This window comes from Geotrypetes seraphini, chromosome 3 (genome assembly GCF_902459505.1).
Source record: "Geotrypetes seraphini chromosome 3, aGeoSer1.1, whole genome shotgun sequence".
Taxonomy (NCBI): Eukaryota; Metazoa; Chordata; class Amphibia; order Gymnophiona; family Dermophiidae; genus Geotrypetes; species Geotrypetes seraphini.
The window spans coordinates 193401960-193417550 of NC_047086.1; the positions used below are offsets into that span (position 1 = coordinate 193401960).

Genomic DNA, 15591 nt, shown 5'->3' on the forward strand with positions numbered 1-15591 from the left:
TTAACTGCTTAAGGGCACAAGGTCCATATAAACAGGTTATATTAAAAACTGGAAAGGACCACCATAATAGAAAAGGAAAAAAAACCAAATGCATTTGTCTCCTGAAATCTCTACCAGCCCACCACTGCTCTGAACTAAAAAGAGGAACACAATCTTTACCAGGGATATCCAAATTTTCACTGCAGCAGCCTGCAGGATCACATTAATAGTTTAGTTGCTACAGCACAATTAATATTCATCAAAATGTGTAAAAATCGGTTCTCAAATTGTGACTCACGTCCACCAAAGAGCTGTGCAATGCTTCAAAATCATGTGTGCTAACCAGGTAGAAACTGTTTTATTTTTTTTGGATAAAATCTCTAGTGGACCATATCCCAAGGTCCAGGAGGGCAGCACATTGGGCACCCTGGTCTTAATTGTGCCACTATATGGTAGTTTGAAAAAAAAGCCTCTCCTGCAACTGCAGTCATTCATGCTTCCACCTTCAGTGCCGAGTCTATTAATCTAAACCAGCGATGTGTGTCCTCCAGGGTTCCCCCTACTGGCAAAAGTTTTTAAAAAATCTGTATATCAGCAGCAGAAGAAAACATAAGCCCTAAATCTCTGAAAATAGCCCCTATGGTTAAAGAGATAACACTGGAAGAATAGCACCAGCAGCTGCTGGTTTTTGCTGCATACATTTAAGGAGGGAAAGGGACACTTCCTGTTGGCCAGACTGTCTCTGGCACAGAAATGCAGGAAGCAGAGGTCAAGCAATGCTCTGTGTAAACACAATTGCAGCAGCAGCCACTCAATCCAATTTAAACCGCTTGGGTTTGTGCTGCAGCTCAGGAAGGTGCGTCAGAGTGGAAGGGAAAATAATCTGTTTTCAGCTGCAGAAAGGGCAGCTATCTGAGCCAAATCAACACTTACAGATTGAGCTGTACCAATTTTGTCCCATTTATTTGTGGGCCTGTGGCTCTTCCCTTTCCTAGAAATCCGGACCTACAAGTTCAGAGATGCCAAGTGGCTCGGCCTGACAGAATTAGGGGGAGACTGACTCGGAGCCAGCAGTCTGACCGTGGTTTCCAGATTCCAGGTCCTTTCTAACAGGGGTGTGTTTCTCTTACTACCAACAGAGTCTAGTTGGGGAAACATTACTATCACGACCCCTCAGACTCCATCCGAGGTGGGCTGCATTGAAAGGACATGGGATCAAAGTCCAGGTTGGCCACACCAATGTCTGGGGTGCTAAGGTCAACCTCTTCTGCATACTTGGGGGACATCAGGGCAGGGATGTGAACCAGTACTTCATCTCCCATCACTTTCCTTGTCATGGGGCAGGTTATCATAGGAACTGCAGTGGTTCATGTTCTCCAGGAGGTCTCCGTTAAAAAAGAAGCCACTATTACCTGAAGAGCAGGCGATATGCAAGTAAACCTGTCAGAAAAGGCAGACAGGAGGGCAAGCATGGCCTTGCTTGGAATTTGTCAATTCAGGACCCTCAAAAGCTACAAAACTAGTATTGTGAAATAAAAAAGAAAGAAAGCCGGCCTGCAGTTACCATGGTAAACTGGCATTCTCCATTGCGAACAGTGCCACACAACACCAGGTTAAAGAGTGACCCTCTCCTCCCTCCCATCCTGTTTTGGGACACGTCTTGGGAGGCTCTATGAAAGAGCATCTTTATGGCTTCCCAGCACACCTGGACAGTGCTTGATCCTCCCCATCCCCCTCTCCCTATGCACCTGTTCTCTATCTCATATTAAACCTAATTATAGGGCTGGGCAAACTTCACCAACAACAAGGGAAAAAAAATAGATGAACGTTCCAAGAACAATCTTAGAAGATTCAGGCAGGGCCAGTGCAAGGGTATTTGGCATCTGAGATGAGCCTTTAGTTTTGCACTCTTGTAAGTATCTTCTATATTCCTAGCCACCCCCCAATATTTTTTTTAATAACTAAAACTCAAGAATCATGATGAAATTACTGTCACTCCCAGAGACTAGAAACATAAATATATTTACATACATTTGGACATCATACTTTTAAATATTAAACTTTAGTGAACATTTTAATGAGAGCAATTTCCAAAAGCCATTTACAATGGCCAATGGGCTATTTTTAAAAAACTACTCATTCTTCTTTCAGGGGGAAAAAAGTACACACAGGTATGATTCTTGCACTTTATGTGGCTTTGCAAACCTATTGTTTTGAAAGCAGCTGCTCTTTGCATCCCACCACAAGAAGCTGCTGCCCTAGGAAAACTGCCTAGTTTGCCTAAAGGTTGGGCCGGCCCTGGACTCAAGGCAGTCAGAAAACTGAAATGGTACAGGTTAGTTGAATTTCTCCTGCAGAAGTATAGCACCAAGGAGATCTGTAGACTTTCAGAAGAAATAGAATACCCTTGGAAACTAGCAGCAGAAAAGAAAACAAAAAAGCACGCTCACTGAACAAGTATGAAGCCACATTAAAAGGCAGTCAGCTTTCCAGCTGTTGCACTCTCTTGCACTGCTCAGTGGTTTTAAATGTCCAAAACCACAATACTGGAAGTCACCAGCTCTCCTAGGGCTCTCAGGCACAACACATCCTTAATCAAGCACTGAAAGTGAGGCCTCTTATGCTTGTCATCAGTCACTCCTCGGACAAGAGGACTGTGGTGGACATGTTGAAAACTGTCCACGAAGACACCTCCTAAACCACAAGAGGCATCTATAAATGGCCATGTTAACAAATATTTCAAATGATCAGACAGAATTATACGCTTGCAGAACTGAAACTCTCCTGCCTCTGGCGAAGCACAGTCCATCTGCCATTTCCTTACCTATGCGTGGCTTTTCTCATCTATTCTCAGAAACAAGCAGGGTAGGATGAAGGCATAAGCAAACTAGGCTCGTGCTTAGGGATCAAATATTTACAAGGGCCCTTTCAGATCTGCTAACTGAAAAGCTCGCAAAGCAGATTTTTGCCCTGGAGAATCCAACTGCTGGCAGAATGAAGAGCCAGGGGGACAACTACCGCTTCCTGCAACCTGAGAGGTCTGTCTACTGTCCCCACTGCCTGTGCATTACCTCCAGAGGGTAAGCGAGCAGCATTTCTTACCTGCTGCTTCCTCCACTGCTCATTTTTTCTGCAATCAGAACAATGTGATTCCCCCCCTCCCCCTTTGTGGGAGCTCTAACATGTATTTATAGTACAGTGGAGGATCCAATGCACTTATTTGCCTAGGGATTGGAATTATAAAAGTTTACTATCTGACACTGTCAGACTATTATCCCGAACACTTTAATGAGCTGTGATCCTAATGTGTAAACCCCTTTGGCTGCATCATAGAAAGGTGGTATATCAAATCCATGACCTTTTACCCTTTAAAGCAGTGTCTCTCAAACTGTGTGCCATGGCACAGTGGTGTGCCCCAAAGAGATTCCAGATATACCACGAGAGATTCCAGAATTTTACTTTATTTTTTAAAATTCTCTTCATATATATACACTAGACGACATGTACATTGTATATACAAGAGTCTGTCAATGTTATGAGCGTCTGTGTGCATAAGGATACAACCACCCAGATAGGCATCATTCTTTGATGTGATTGGTCCTTGAAAACTAAACGGCAAGTAATTTTATTTTTATTTTTTATGGAGTACTTATCCTAAATAAAGCACAAAAGTATTCAAGACTTTATCATCGTTTGGATCTTCTTATCTTTGCAAAACTTGGATTTTCAGCTCTGACAGAAATAAAAAAATAAAATAAAAGAACAACCGCAAATGGTGGATGATGAAATGCATGTTTGCTTGTTGACTATCAAGCCGCATTTTGAGTTAATTTGCACTCAAAACCAAGCACTTCCATCACATTGATTAGCAATTCTATTCTATCTACTTTAGTTTCACCATGGTTACAATTACCCTTACAAACTTAAAAACGTTAAATAAAACTCTCAAATTTAATTTTTTGTTGGTTTTGAAATTTTATAATTTGAATTACAATGTGCCACAAAAAACACTGGCTCTGTTTAGTGTGCCAGAGCTAGAAAGGTTTGAGAGACATTGCTCTAATGCAACCTCTGGTCTCCCTACATACAGAGATCACATGGCATGCCTAGGTGTTTCTGTACTATTTAAGCCAGAGGGGCTCAATGGAGTGAGTCCTCAGGACAATCAGATTTTTAGAATACCATAAATATGTACGAGAGAGATTTGCAAACAATGAAAGTAGAGCAAACAAATGTTATCTCATTCAAATTCATTGTAGGTATCCTGAAAACCTGGTTGGCTAGGTGTGACAGGGTTGAGAATAGAGGTCTGCACGGGAACGGGGATCGCGGGAATCCCCCCCTAACCCATGGAACTTCCACGGGGACCCCCCTCTAGACCACGGGACTCCCATGGGGACCCCCCTCTGATCCACGGGGATGGAAGGCTTTGGAAGCAGGGTTCATCCATATAATATAATGGACGTCAGCCTTAGTAAAAGAGGATGTTTATAAGTTAATTACCTGAACAGAAAACAAAAAAAGGGTTCCATCAAAGAGATTCCACAAGGAAAACAGCAGCACAAACACAAAAGAAACTGTGGAATTGATGATCCTGTCAGAAGTAATTGCTGCTTTTTATGAGGACGGGCGGGGATGGAGGTAATTCCTTGCGGGGACAGAGAGGATCCTGACGGGGATGGGTGGGATTTCTGTTCCCGTGCAACTCTCTAGTTGAGAACCCCTGATTTAAGCCCAGTGTAAAGTGCAGGATCACCACTGATCTGATAAAACAGGAGTGGGCAACCTCGGTTCTTAAGATTTCCATAATGACTATGCATGAGATCTCTATGCATATAACAGAAGCGGTACAAACAAGTCAATTTCATGCATATTCATCGTGGACATTTTAAAAGCCCTCGAGGCAACCCAGGTCCCAAGTACATGGTGTTATAACCCAAATGTTTATGATGAGGTTTGACGTCGAATAACCTCATCTACGACTTGTTTGTTGAACCTAATTTCTACACATTTGAGTGGACTAACACAGAAACCACAGTAACCTAAGCCAGTGGTTCCCAAACCTGGTCCCAGAGTCAACCCAGCCAGTCACTCAGGTACTGCACTTGGCCTCTAGAAACAGGGCATGCAAATTTCTCTCATGAATATTCATTGAGAATCTTCAGAAAACCTGACTGGCTGGGGTGACTCTAGGATCAGGTTTGAGAACCATTGACCTTTGCTAAATGAGACTAAGCAAGGGTTCACAAACCTGATCCTAGAGGCACCACAGCTAGTCAGGTTTTCAGGATATCCACAATGAATCGGCATGAGAATCTGCATACCAAGAACACAAGGTGTGCAAATTGATCTCATGCATATTTATTGTGGATATCCTGTAAACCTGACTGGCTGGGGTCCTCTCCGGGACAGGTTTGGGATTCACTGCTGTAGCCAGCATATTAGCCAACAGAACAGTTCAAATAAGTTTTAGTTAAGCTTCACTGGTTACCAGTAGCTGCTCGAACTGAATTTAAAGTACTCTGTACAATTTATAAGCTGAGTAAGCAGCCAGCAGCGATGAGTAATCTTTTCGCCAATATCTGCTAAGTCGCACATTGCGCTCTGGTGAACAGCATTGCTTGGAGGTTCCACTTCTGAAGCAGGTGAGATTAGTGTGTCATTGTCTCTCAATGATTACAGTGGTGGACCGCCTTGCCGCTTGAAGTAAAAGAGGCTTCATCTTTATTAAATTTTAGGAAACTGATTAAAACAATATTGTTTGAGCGATACTACGCATGGAAATGGGAATGATGTACTTGAGGTAATGCTGGTTTTATGTATACAACTGATTTTAGGTTCATCTGTTATGTCATTATCTGTTATGTCATAATGGCTGTATGTCTGCTGAAATGTTATCGATTGTAATCTTCTATGTTTGAATTACGGTATGTATGTTTTCTGTAACTCGCTCAGAATTGCAGGATGTGCAAGTAAGAAATGTTTTAAATAAATAAATACAATAAATTGCTGAACTCCTTCTCCCAAACACGGAATGCTATTTGAATCCAGACTAGCAGGCACAGCCTTGTTTCTGATACCAGACACTGTGACTCAATGTGATGTCACAACAGGTAGAAGGCATGATGACATCACAACTGAAAGTGATTTCTTCAGCCAACACCCTATTACACTGGAAATAGAAACACTGTTGCTGATCTGCAAGCCAGGAAAGAAGCATGTCACTTATTCTTATCACCCAAGGCACTGTGTGCCAACTATACCCAGGAAGTACATCCGTGCACCTGGAGTCCGTTGTACTCCACACCTTATCAGCACCACTCAACTGGTGAGTAACTTAAACAGCACCTGCCCACCAGTGCTAATCACAATGAACTCGGGTTTAACTCTGCCTCCCCAACCCCATGACCTTCTGCATTTCTGTTACATAGCAAAACAGTCGCAAAACACAGTAATGAAAGTACAGGAAACTGTGTGTGTATGGTTTCAGATCTATATAATCTTCCAGAAATAGCTGCATAGAGAGGTGCCCACCCTATTCCCTCGTACAGAATCTTCCGATGTTAAAAACAAGAAGTACATAATTGAGGTACAAGCAGATCCAAAAATACAGGGGTTTCCATCCTGTAGTCTCTGCTTAGCTTGTTCTCGCACCAGTCAGCTTAGAAGAATAACCAAGTGACCCCTGAAACTCTGCTGAGCTGCTTTTTTTTTACTGTCTGTTTAGAAACTTAAATAAGCCCCCGAGTTAAACATCTCTATTCCTCCCTGTTCATGAGATACTTCAGGCAGCATTAGCCTGACTGTTACAGTAGGGCTACAGAGGACTCAAAAAGACACAGTTCTACCATCTGAGCCCAGTCAGTCAAGCCAAATTGGTCCTGGTTTTCTTACACCTTCCCCACTATATCACAGGATTTTTTTCTTTTTTCCTTTAATGAAAACCCATAAAAGACCAAAAAGGCACTGCAGTGCTATTTAACAAGCAGGGATAGATTCACCCCCAATCCGGTAACATCAACTAAAACTGGGCAATAAATAATTAATATTAGTCTATATAATCTCACAAAGGAAATCCCTGACTTATCAACCCCCTAATATGAAGATGTCCAACTACAGATGGGGCTATAATACTGCACCTCTCCTTCCCCGATTAATAAATACTGTATGTCCATACTCACTTGGAACTCTAGTGTATTCTCAAGGGAATGGGCAACTCAAAATTCCCCTACCCATGGACCTCACAACCTTACTGATGAACCTAAATCAACAGAAAGAACCAGGAACAACTCCGGGTCTCCCACTAACTTACTTATATCTGGAAAACCATATAAATCATTATAATAGCTAAAAAACATGGTTTCTGCACTTCCAGGGTGGGGGAGGTACGAGATGTAGATAGTGACTTTTAGGATAACTTTCCCCTTCTTGGAAAGAAAATGTTTTTACCACTTACAAGCAGCTTTCCTGAGAACCCTGGGATCAGCAGAGCACAATAGCCAGAATACCCATGGGAACTCATTCACTGCGCTCTGGAAAAGAGGCTGCTTCCAACATCTAAAATCAGAACCTACTGCTCTGCTGTTTGAGCAGCACTGCATCTGCCGACAGTAGGCAGTAAACAGCTCCGCCACCGAGTGCAAGTAAGAGACAAAACTAGACCGCAGGACTGGCAGATGCTGCACCAAATACCATTGTTTGGCTGGATACGATGCACTTGGCCTCTGGAGACAAGCGCATATGGCTACTACGTCCTGCGTTCAATGCAGGGATCTTTACTGTACTTTAAGACAATTTTTTCTCAACTCAGTCCTGGAGTACCCCTTTGCCGGTCAGATTTTCAGGCTATCCAGAATGAATAGGCATAAGCTCGATTTGCATACACTGCCTCCATTATATGCACATTTTTTTCATGCATATTCATTGTGGAGATCCTGACTGGCAAGGGGGGTTCTCCAGGACCCAGTTGAGAAACACCGATCTAGAAAACTACCGATAGCAAAACAGAAAGGGCCATCAGCAGCACGAGGCACTGAAGCATGGATTCACACACCAGAGGCGTACTTTGAAGGGGGCTTAGGGGGGGGGGCTGCATCCCCTACAAAAATTTTACGGGTGCTAATGCTGAATTGCCTTCCCCCCATTGCCATATGGCTTCCTTACTCTTCACTACCCCTTCCCCCAATGTAAACAAGCAATTTACAAGCTTAAGGATACGGTCGTCGTTCCCCAAACGCAACGTTTTCCGTTGTCACCGATTACAAGGGGGAGGGGGCGCTTTTATTATAACCATTTCGCCTATGATTTTAACAAAGCGTCGCCCCAGTTTAGCCGGTCGGTGCACCCCCCCTCCCCCGCCGCCCGCACTGACCTGGGCTGCAGGAGCGCTGATCCCCGGCCGGGCTCACACTCTCCGAGCTGCCTCGGCTTCCATCCGTGGAGAAAGGAGACTCCGATTCGTAAATAGTCCTTAACATCTGCTGTAATCCCGGCATGGGCTCCCCGGCACACGCAGCTCCCGAGCGGCGGCCGCCGGCGGCAGGCTCATGCTCCCCGGGCCGAGAGGCAGGAAGGAGGCGCGGGCTGTGCGCAGGGCCCGATGCGAGCGCAGAAAGAGCAGGAGGAGGACCCGCCGCCCCGGATCTCTCTCGCTCACTGACTGCTACCACCTCCCCACCCCCACCCCCCAGCCTCGGGCTCCGACAGAAATAGATCCGGAGGGGAGGAGCGAACTCAAAATAACTCCGGGGCCTGAAGGCGGCTCCGAGCTCTCTGCCACTCACTCCCAGGCGCAAAAGCAAACGAGGCCGCGCGCACAGGCGGAGGGAGACTCGCTTCTCATAACACAGTGTCACAGGCAGAGGGAGATACACCGACTGGCTTCTTACACACGACCGTCACAGGCAGAAGGAGACACCGTGAGAGAGAAGAGACACACACAAACGCTCAGGGGCTGAGGGAGACGAGCTCAATGAGAACAAGAAACACAGTGAGAGACACAAAGAAAAGGGCACAAACACAGGCAGAGGGAGATACACCAACTGGCTTCTTACACACAACTGTCACAGGCAGAAGGAGACACCGTGAGAGAGAAGAGACACACACAAACGCTCAGGGGCTGAGGGAGACGAGCACAATGAGAACAAGAAACACACAGTGAGAGACACAAAGAAAAGGGCACAAACACAGCCAGAGAGAGACACTTCACACATACACAGGCAGAGGGAGATACACCAACTGGCTTCTTACACACAACTGTCACAGGCAGAAGGAGACACCGTGAGAGAGAAGAGACACACACAAACGCTCAGGGGCTGAGGGAGACGAGCACAATGAGAACAAGAAACACACAGTGAGAGACACAAAGAAAAGGGCACAAACACAGCCAGAGAGAGACACTTCACACATACACAGGCAGAGGGAGATACACCAACTGGCTTCTTACACACGACCGTCACAGGCAGAAGGAGACACCGTGAGAGAGAAGAGACACACACAAACGCTCAGGGGCTGAGGGAGACGAGCACAATGAGAACAAGAAACACACAGTGAGAGACACAAAGAAAAGGGCACAAACACAGCCAGAGAGAGACACTTCACACATACACAGGCAGAGGGAGATACACCAACTGGCTTCTTACACACAACTGTCACAAGCAGAAGGAGACACCGTGAGAGAGAAGAGACACACACAAACGCTCAGGGGCTGAGGGAGACGAGCACAATGAGAACAAGAAACACACAGTGAGAGACACAAAGAAAAGGGCACAAACACAGCCAGAGAGAGACACTTCACACATACACAGGCAGAGGGAGATACACCAACTGGCTTCTTACACACAACTGTCACAAGCAGAAGGAGACACCGTGAGAGAGAAGAGACACACACAAACACTCAGGGGCTGAGGGAGACGAGCACAATGAGAACAAGAAACACACAGTGAGAGACACAAAGAAAAGGGCACAAACACAGCCAGAGAGAGACACTTCACACATACACAGGCAGAGGGAGATACACCAACTGGCTTCTTACACACAACTGTCACAAGCAGAAGGAGACACCGTGAGAGAGAAGAGACACACACAAACGCTCAGGGGCTGAGGGAGATGAGAACAAGAAACACACGGTGAGAGACACTCAAAAGCAGAGGGAGACGCAAAGAAAAGGGCACAAACACAGCCAGAGGGAGACACACACAAAGCTGCAAAGTGAAAGAGTGACAACAGAAATTTTACACAAATAGGCAGAGGGAGACATGACACAAAGAGACCACTCGTATCACACTCACACAGGTTAATGGAGACCCAAAAGCACAAAGCAAGAATTACTTCATGCAGAGGAAGATTAAAAAAAACCCCACAAAGAGTGGCACAGACAGATTTCACACACTCATAGATACACAGAGTGCAAAGCAAAAGATTGACACACACAGACACAATGCAAGTGAAACAGAGTCAGAGAGAGGGAGATCATACACATACTCGATTACAGACCACAGGAAGACACACAAATGTACAAAGCAAAAGCATGACCAGGAGAGAGACTACACACACACACACACACACACACACGCATGTTCATAGGCAGCGAGAGACACATAGTCATACAGGTCAATGGCTGGTGCAAGTGGGCATGCCTAAGTGTGCCATGCATTGCGCACAACTGATAATATTGTACAAATTGTGTGCATCACTTGGCACTAGCTCATGGCCTACCCATGCGTATGGCCCCTTGCAATTTTGCACCATAGCACTTACACAGTGTGCAGTGCATTGTGGTACATATTTGCCAATTAAAGTGATGCTTGTATGTGCAAGGCATGCCTAACTGCACATGCTCAGTTAGGGCGCTGGTCTTTGACCAGAGGGCCGCCACGTGAGCGGACTGCTGGGCACGATGGACCACTGGTCTGACCCAGCAGTGGCAATTCTTATGTTCTTATGTTCTCAGTCATATAACTGACTCCCATATGCACAAACTGTCAATAAAGTTTCTTGAATCTGAATCACAGATGGAGAGTGAAACACACTGCAGAGCCACAGAACATGTCTGAAACATTTATAGTCACACACACACACAAGCACAAAGCAAGACACATTCAGAGAAACAAGTAGAGACTCAAAGACAGAGAGAAACTGCATACACCAGGGTAGATTAACCTATCAGGGACTATGGTATTGCCCCCCCCCCCCTCCCACACATACACACAAGTTAGTTTAGAAACAGCAATATGGATGAGTACGGAAGGTAAGAAAATTCAGAAAAGTGCATCCACAGTCTAGTGACGGGGACTAGAAGAGAGTGGCCAGGGGAAGCATACCATCATACATCGGTGGAGCAGAGAACAATCAACCATCTGGAATCCATGAATGTTCTACTTAACAACCAGTGAAGATCATCATACTGCACCAAAGTAATCTCTAGTCAGCTAATTTTAAATCCTCCCAGACATTGCAGAATAAACCTCAATCATGAAGTGGTACCATGCACTATTCCTAATCTTTCTAAGCCTTTTAAACCTAACAGAAAACTGCCAAGTAATAAGTAAACCTTTAAAAACTTGGCATCCAACAAATCATAACTCCAAACCATTCAGACCCTCCTCACAAACAAACCTGTACTTTAAGAACTCCTCCTCACTCTATAATCTGATCCCTACAAACTCCAGCAACCAGCCCACAAACAAAAAGAAATCCAGGCCCCCTCCTGTTAGAACTCATTCTAACCTAAGCTATGTCCACATCGCTCATGAACACTTAAAGAGCAACCATCCTTGTGCTTTGCATTGCATCAATGGCAGATCTGTAGACAACAAACTGCTATTACTTGGTGAACTGATATCTGCAAATGACTTAGGCCTCGCCTTCTTCTCAGAAACCTGGCTCAAAGACAAGTCCCCAGAACTTCCCCATCTAGGCCCATCAGAATACAGTGTTTCTCCTAGGACAAGCAGGATGAATCAGCCATATATGGGTGTTGTCCCAACAGCTCCCAATTTGCGGATAAGCTCTCCAATAGCTCAGAGAGATTTTTTTTTTTTCTCTCTGAGCACGTGCCGTGCCCAAGCCCCACCCATTTCCCCCTAATCCCCAGTCTTTAGTTTCTGCCCGTTCCCATCGGTCGGATTTTCTACAGCTCTCCATTACAACTTTCTACTCATCACATTGAAGATGCCTGAATCATCTAAAGAAATGACTGGGATTCAGGAGAAGGATGAATACACTGGATCCTCATGAATTGTGCGCCCACTAATTGGATCCGGCGCTCGAGGTTTCCGTGTTGCTTGCATTGTGCGCACATGTCACCACGTGCACGCAAGCTAAGGAAGAGGGCACTGAGAGACTTCATGAAGAGAAGTGAGGCCTGAGAATCTTCCTCCAGCAGCCATCCTCATCGGAATGCAGCAGCGGGGGATCCAAAAGCTACAGCGGATGCCCTGGCTCAGATAATCCCCCCGCCTGCACTCGGCCCGGCAGAGAAATCTCTCCCGGAGTCCCTGCATGCTGCCGCGTACAGCCAGGCCCTGCAGGGCAGCCGAAAGGAATCTCACCAGACCAAGATCTCTCCTGGAGTCACTGCATGCTGCCGTGTAAAGCCAGCCCCTGCAGTCAGCAGATCGGGATTTTCGCCCTCCAGACTTAGAGATCTCCCACGGAGTCCTTGCATGCTGCCGTGTAAAGCCAGCCTCTGCAAGCAGCAGATTGGGGTTTTCGCCCTCCAGACTGAGAGATCTCCCACGGAGTCCTTGCATGCTGCCGCGTAAAGCCAGCCTCTGCAGACAGCCGATCGGGGTTCCCCCTCCAACCCAAAGGTAAGTCCTATCTGCTTGTTTTTGGGAAAACCTCTGATAATCTTTTGCAGCCCCGAGGGCTCTGCCCCACCCTCCTCCCAATCTGAATTTAAGGAGAAAGAAACTCCCATGCTTCTTTCCCTCGGGGGGGGGGGGGGGGACCTGCAGACCTCTCCCACCAGCAGGAGACATGCTCTGCTGCCCCAGAGTTCAGCTTGTACAGGGCAGGGGGTTGCCCCTCCTCCCTGCAATCTTCCCACATGCTGAAAAAAAAAAAATGAACTCGATGCTTCTTTCCCTCTTGGGGTCCTGCAGAGTCTGCAGTTCAGACCTCTCCCCCCCCCCCCCTCATGTCGGGAACGAGGAGTCTGCCTTTCAAATTAGCTTTTCACATTTAGCTGGGCAGGGCCTCAGCAACCAGCCATGATGGAAACCGCTGGCAACCAATTGCAACACAGTTCCTCCCCGGCAACAAGGGCAGACCCGGGGAACTCTTCACAAAGCATGGTGCTGATGTCATCAGTGATGCGGCATGTCAGACCACGCCTCCCCAAAGATGGGGGTTTGAAACTCCTCAGCCTAAAGAGCTGTTTGCACTTCAGATACCTAGGTAGAGAGTGCTTTTCCAGCCAGCATGAGGGACTCTGCTACTATTTATGATTTCTATAGCACTGAAAGGCATATGCAGCGCTGTACAGTTTAATATACAATAGGCAGTACAGCAGGAGAAGCCCACACAGGAGGCATCATCACTCCTCTTTCTCTGCCTCCAGGCACAGTGGGAAATGCAGCCAGGAACACTGGCACAGATGAAGGGGTGCATCCTGCCCCTTCTCTGCAGGCTCTCCCCCCCCCCTCTCAAGAAGGACATAGAATGTCGGTGGGGTATATGGAACCACCCAACCAGTCAAGTGGAGCAGCACATGAACCTGCGAACCACCAGGGATGGGACCAGCAGCAACAGTTAATCCTCCTGCTGACCCACTCCTCTCTCAGCGGGCAACACTCCCCCCAATGCTCCCCTTTAGAGGGAGCAATGCACAACAACATGGCACATTCCAGCGGCATGCCATGCACCCAAGCAACGGAGGAACAAGCAACACACCAGCCTCCAGCCACGCCCCGAGTCACCACCCACAAAAATAAATAAATAACTAAAAAAAACCCCACAAACGAGGACTCACCCCAAGTTCCTCCAGAAATTCGCAGCCTTTCTCAAGATCCACGTGGGTGGACCACAAGTACCCAAGACAGAGTACTACAATGCCTGAACTACCAGTACCAGTACTTCATGCAGGCGGTGGTGATTCCAGTCCACAAGAACCTCCTGAACTGCAGAGACGAGATTTGGCTGACTCCTTCTTCAGGGCAACCAACATCAAGGAGACTGGGACTGAAGTACCAGATCTTTCTGGCCCGGGGATTCGACAACCCGCAGCAGCCATACATAGACATTGCGGAAGCCTTGGCGCTTAAGAGAAACAGGGCAGCACAACCCCCCCCCCCCTCCAATGCCCTGTCAGGGAAGGACCTGAAAAACCCTGGATTCCACGGGTTAAAAGACCTTCGAGGGCACAATGCTGAGCGCACGAATTGTTGCGCTCCAGTTCCAGATGCGGCTTTATCAGGAGGCCATTGAGAGAAAATAAATAAATAAAATAAAACAGGGACTCCAGCTCACCACCGAGACAGTCCACACTGGCAGCAGTCTGTGCCCCAGCGCTCGTAACAGTAACATAACTGCTACGCAAACAAGCACTGCCCGAGGGGCAGGGGCATCCAAGGGCAGCCCTCTCCCCAAAACAAAAACAGAACCTTGACCACCCTCCGGCTCAGCAGGATCAGATTGTCTGCGAAGGCTTGGCCTAGGATCACCATCGACCAGTGGGCCCTCAGCATCATCAAGCAGGGATTCCAAATTCGTCTCCACTCCCCCCCCCCAGAGTGGGCGGGGCACCCACCATCTGACGACCCAATTTTCCTGCAGCAAGGAGAGGACCTGCTTCAGTAGAATCAATAGAGGCAGTGCCGAACAGAGGAGATCACCAAGGGATTTTTACTCCAGGAACCCCCGCGTCCCCATGGACAAGGACAACACTCGATCCTGGATCTCTGCAAGCTCAACAGGTGCATACACAAGGTCCAGATGCACTCTCTGGGTACAGTCTTGGCCCTGTTACAGCCCAAGTATTGACTAGTATCCCTGGACTTACATGATGCATACACTCACGTGCCCATGCACCCAGCCCATAGGAGGCATCGTCGCTTCTAAAGCCAAGACAGACGCCTCCAGTACAAGATCCTACCCCTTGGACTCTCAACAGCTCCAAGAGTGTTCACAAAGTGCGTGGATGTGGCACATCCTCGCCTTCAAGGGGTGTGCGTCCTGTCTTATCTCGACAGCTGGCAGCCCCGACAACCACCATAACCCTCCACCAAGAACTGGGGTTCCTCATCAACTAAATGAAATCCCACCTGATACCCACCCAGGGGATATCGTTCATCAGGGCAGTCATCGACACCACACAGACCAAGGCCGTCCTACGGGACTACCAGATCGACGCCATGACATCCCTGGCCCAGTGCATCCCTGCCAGCAGCTTATCGTCAGCACACTCCCTCCTGTGTCTCGTCTGCAGTCTTTGTTGTCCAGCACACCAGACTACACATGAGATCCCTGAAAGGGCAACTCAGACGTCACTGGGACCAGTATACCCAACCTCTGACCACCCAGATACCCATTCACCAGCCCATACACAAGACACTTCACTGGTGAACGGCCCGAGATAACTTAGCAAAAGGGAAAGCAGACCACCACCTC

At 47.1% G+C, this 15591-nt stretch overlaps 1 protein-coding gene across 8 annotated transcripts in view; it reads right to left on the reverse strand.

The window, feature by feature from the left end:
- HDAC7 (histone deacetylase 7) overlaps positions 1-15591 on the reverse strand; it is a 543111-nt gene that overhangs the window by 284907 nt on the left and 242613 nt on the right. For 6 of the 8 annotated variants that reach the window (XM_033936589.1, XM_033936588.1, XM_033936585.1 and 3 more), the window contains exon 1: positions 8351-8673. The exons of the other annotated variants lie outside the window; for them this stretch is intronic. In XM_033936589.1, the coding sequence (XP_033792480.1) occupies positions 8351-8474 (124 nt within the window). In that variant the 5' untranslated portion in view covers positions 8475-8673. Of the gene's footprint in view, positions 1-8350; positions 8674-15591 lie in introns of those variants that run through there. 8 annotated transcript variants of the gene reach the window in all.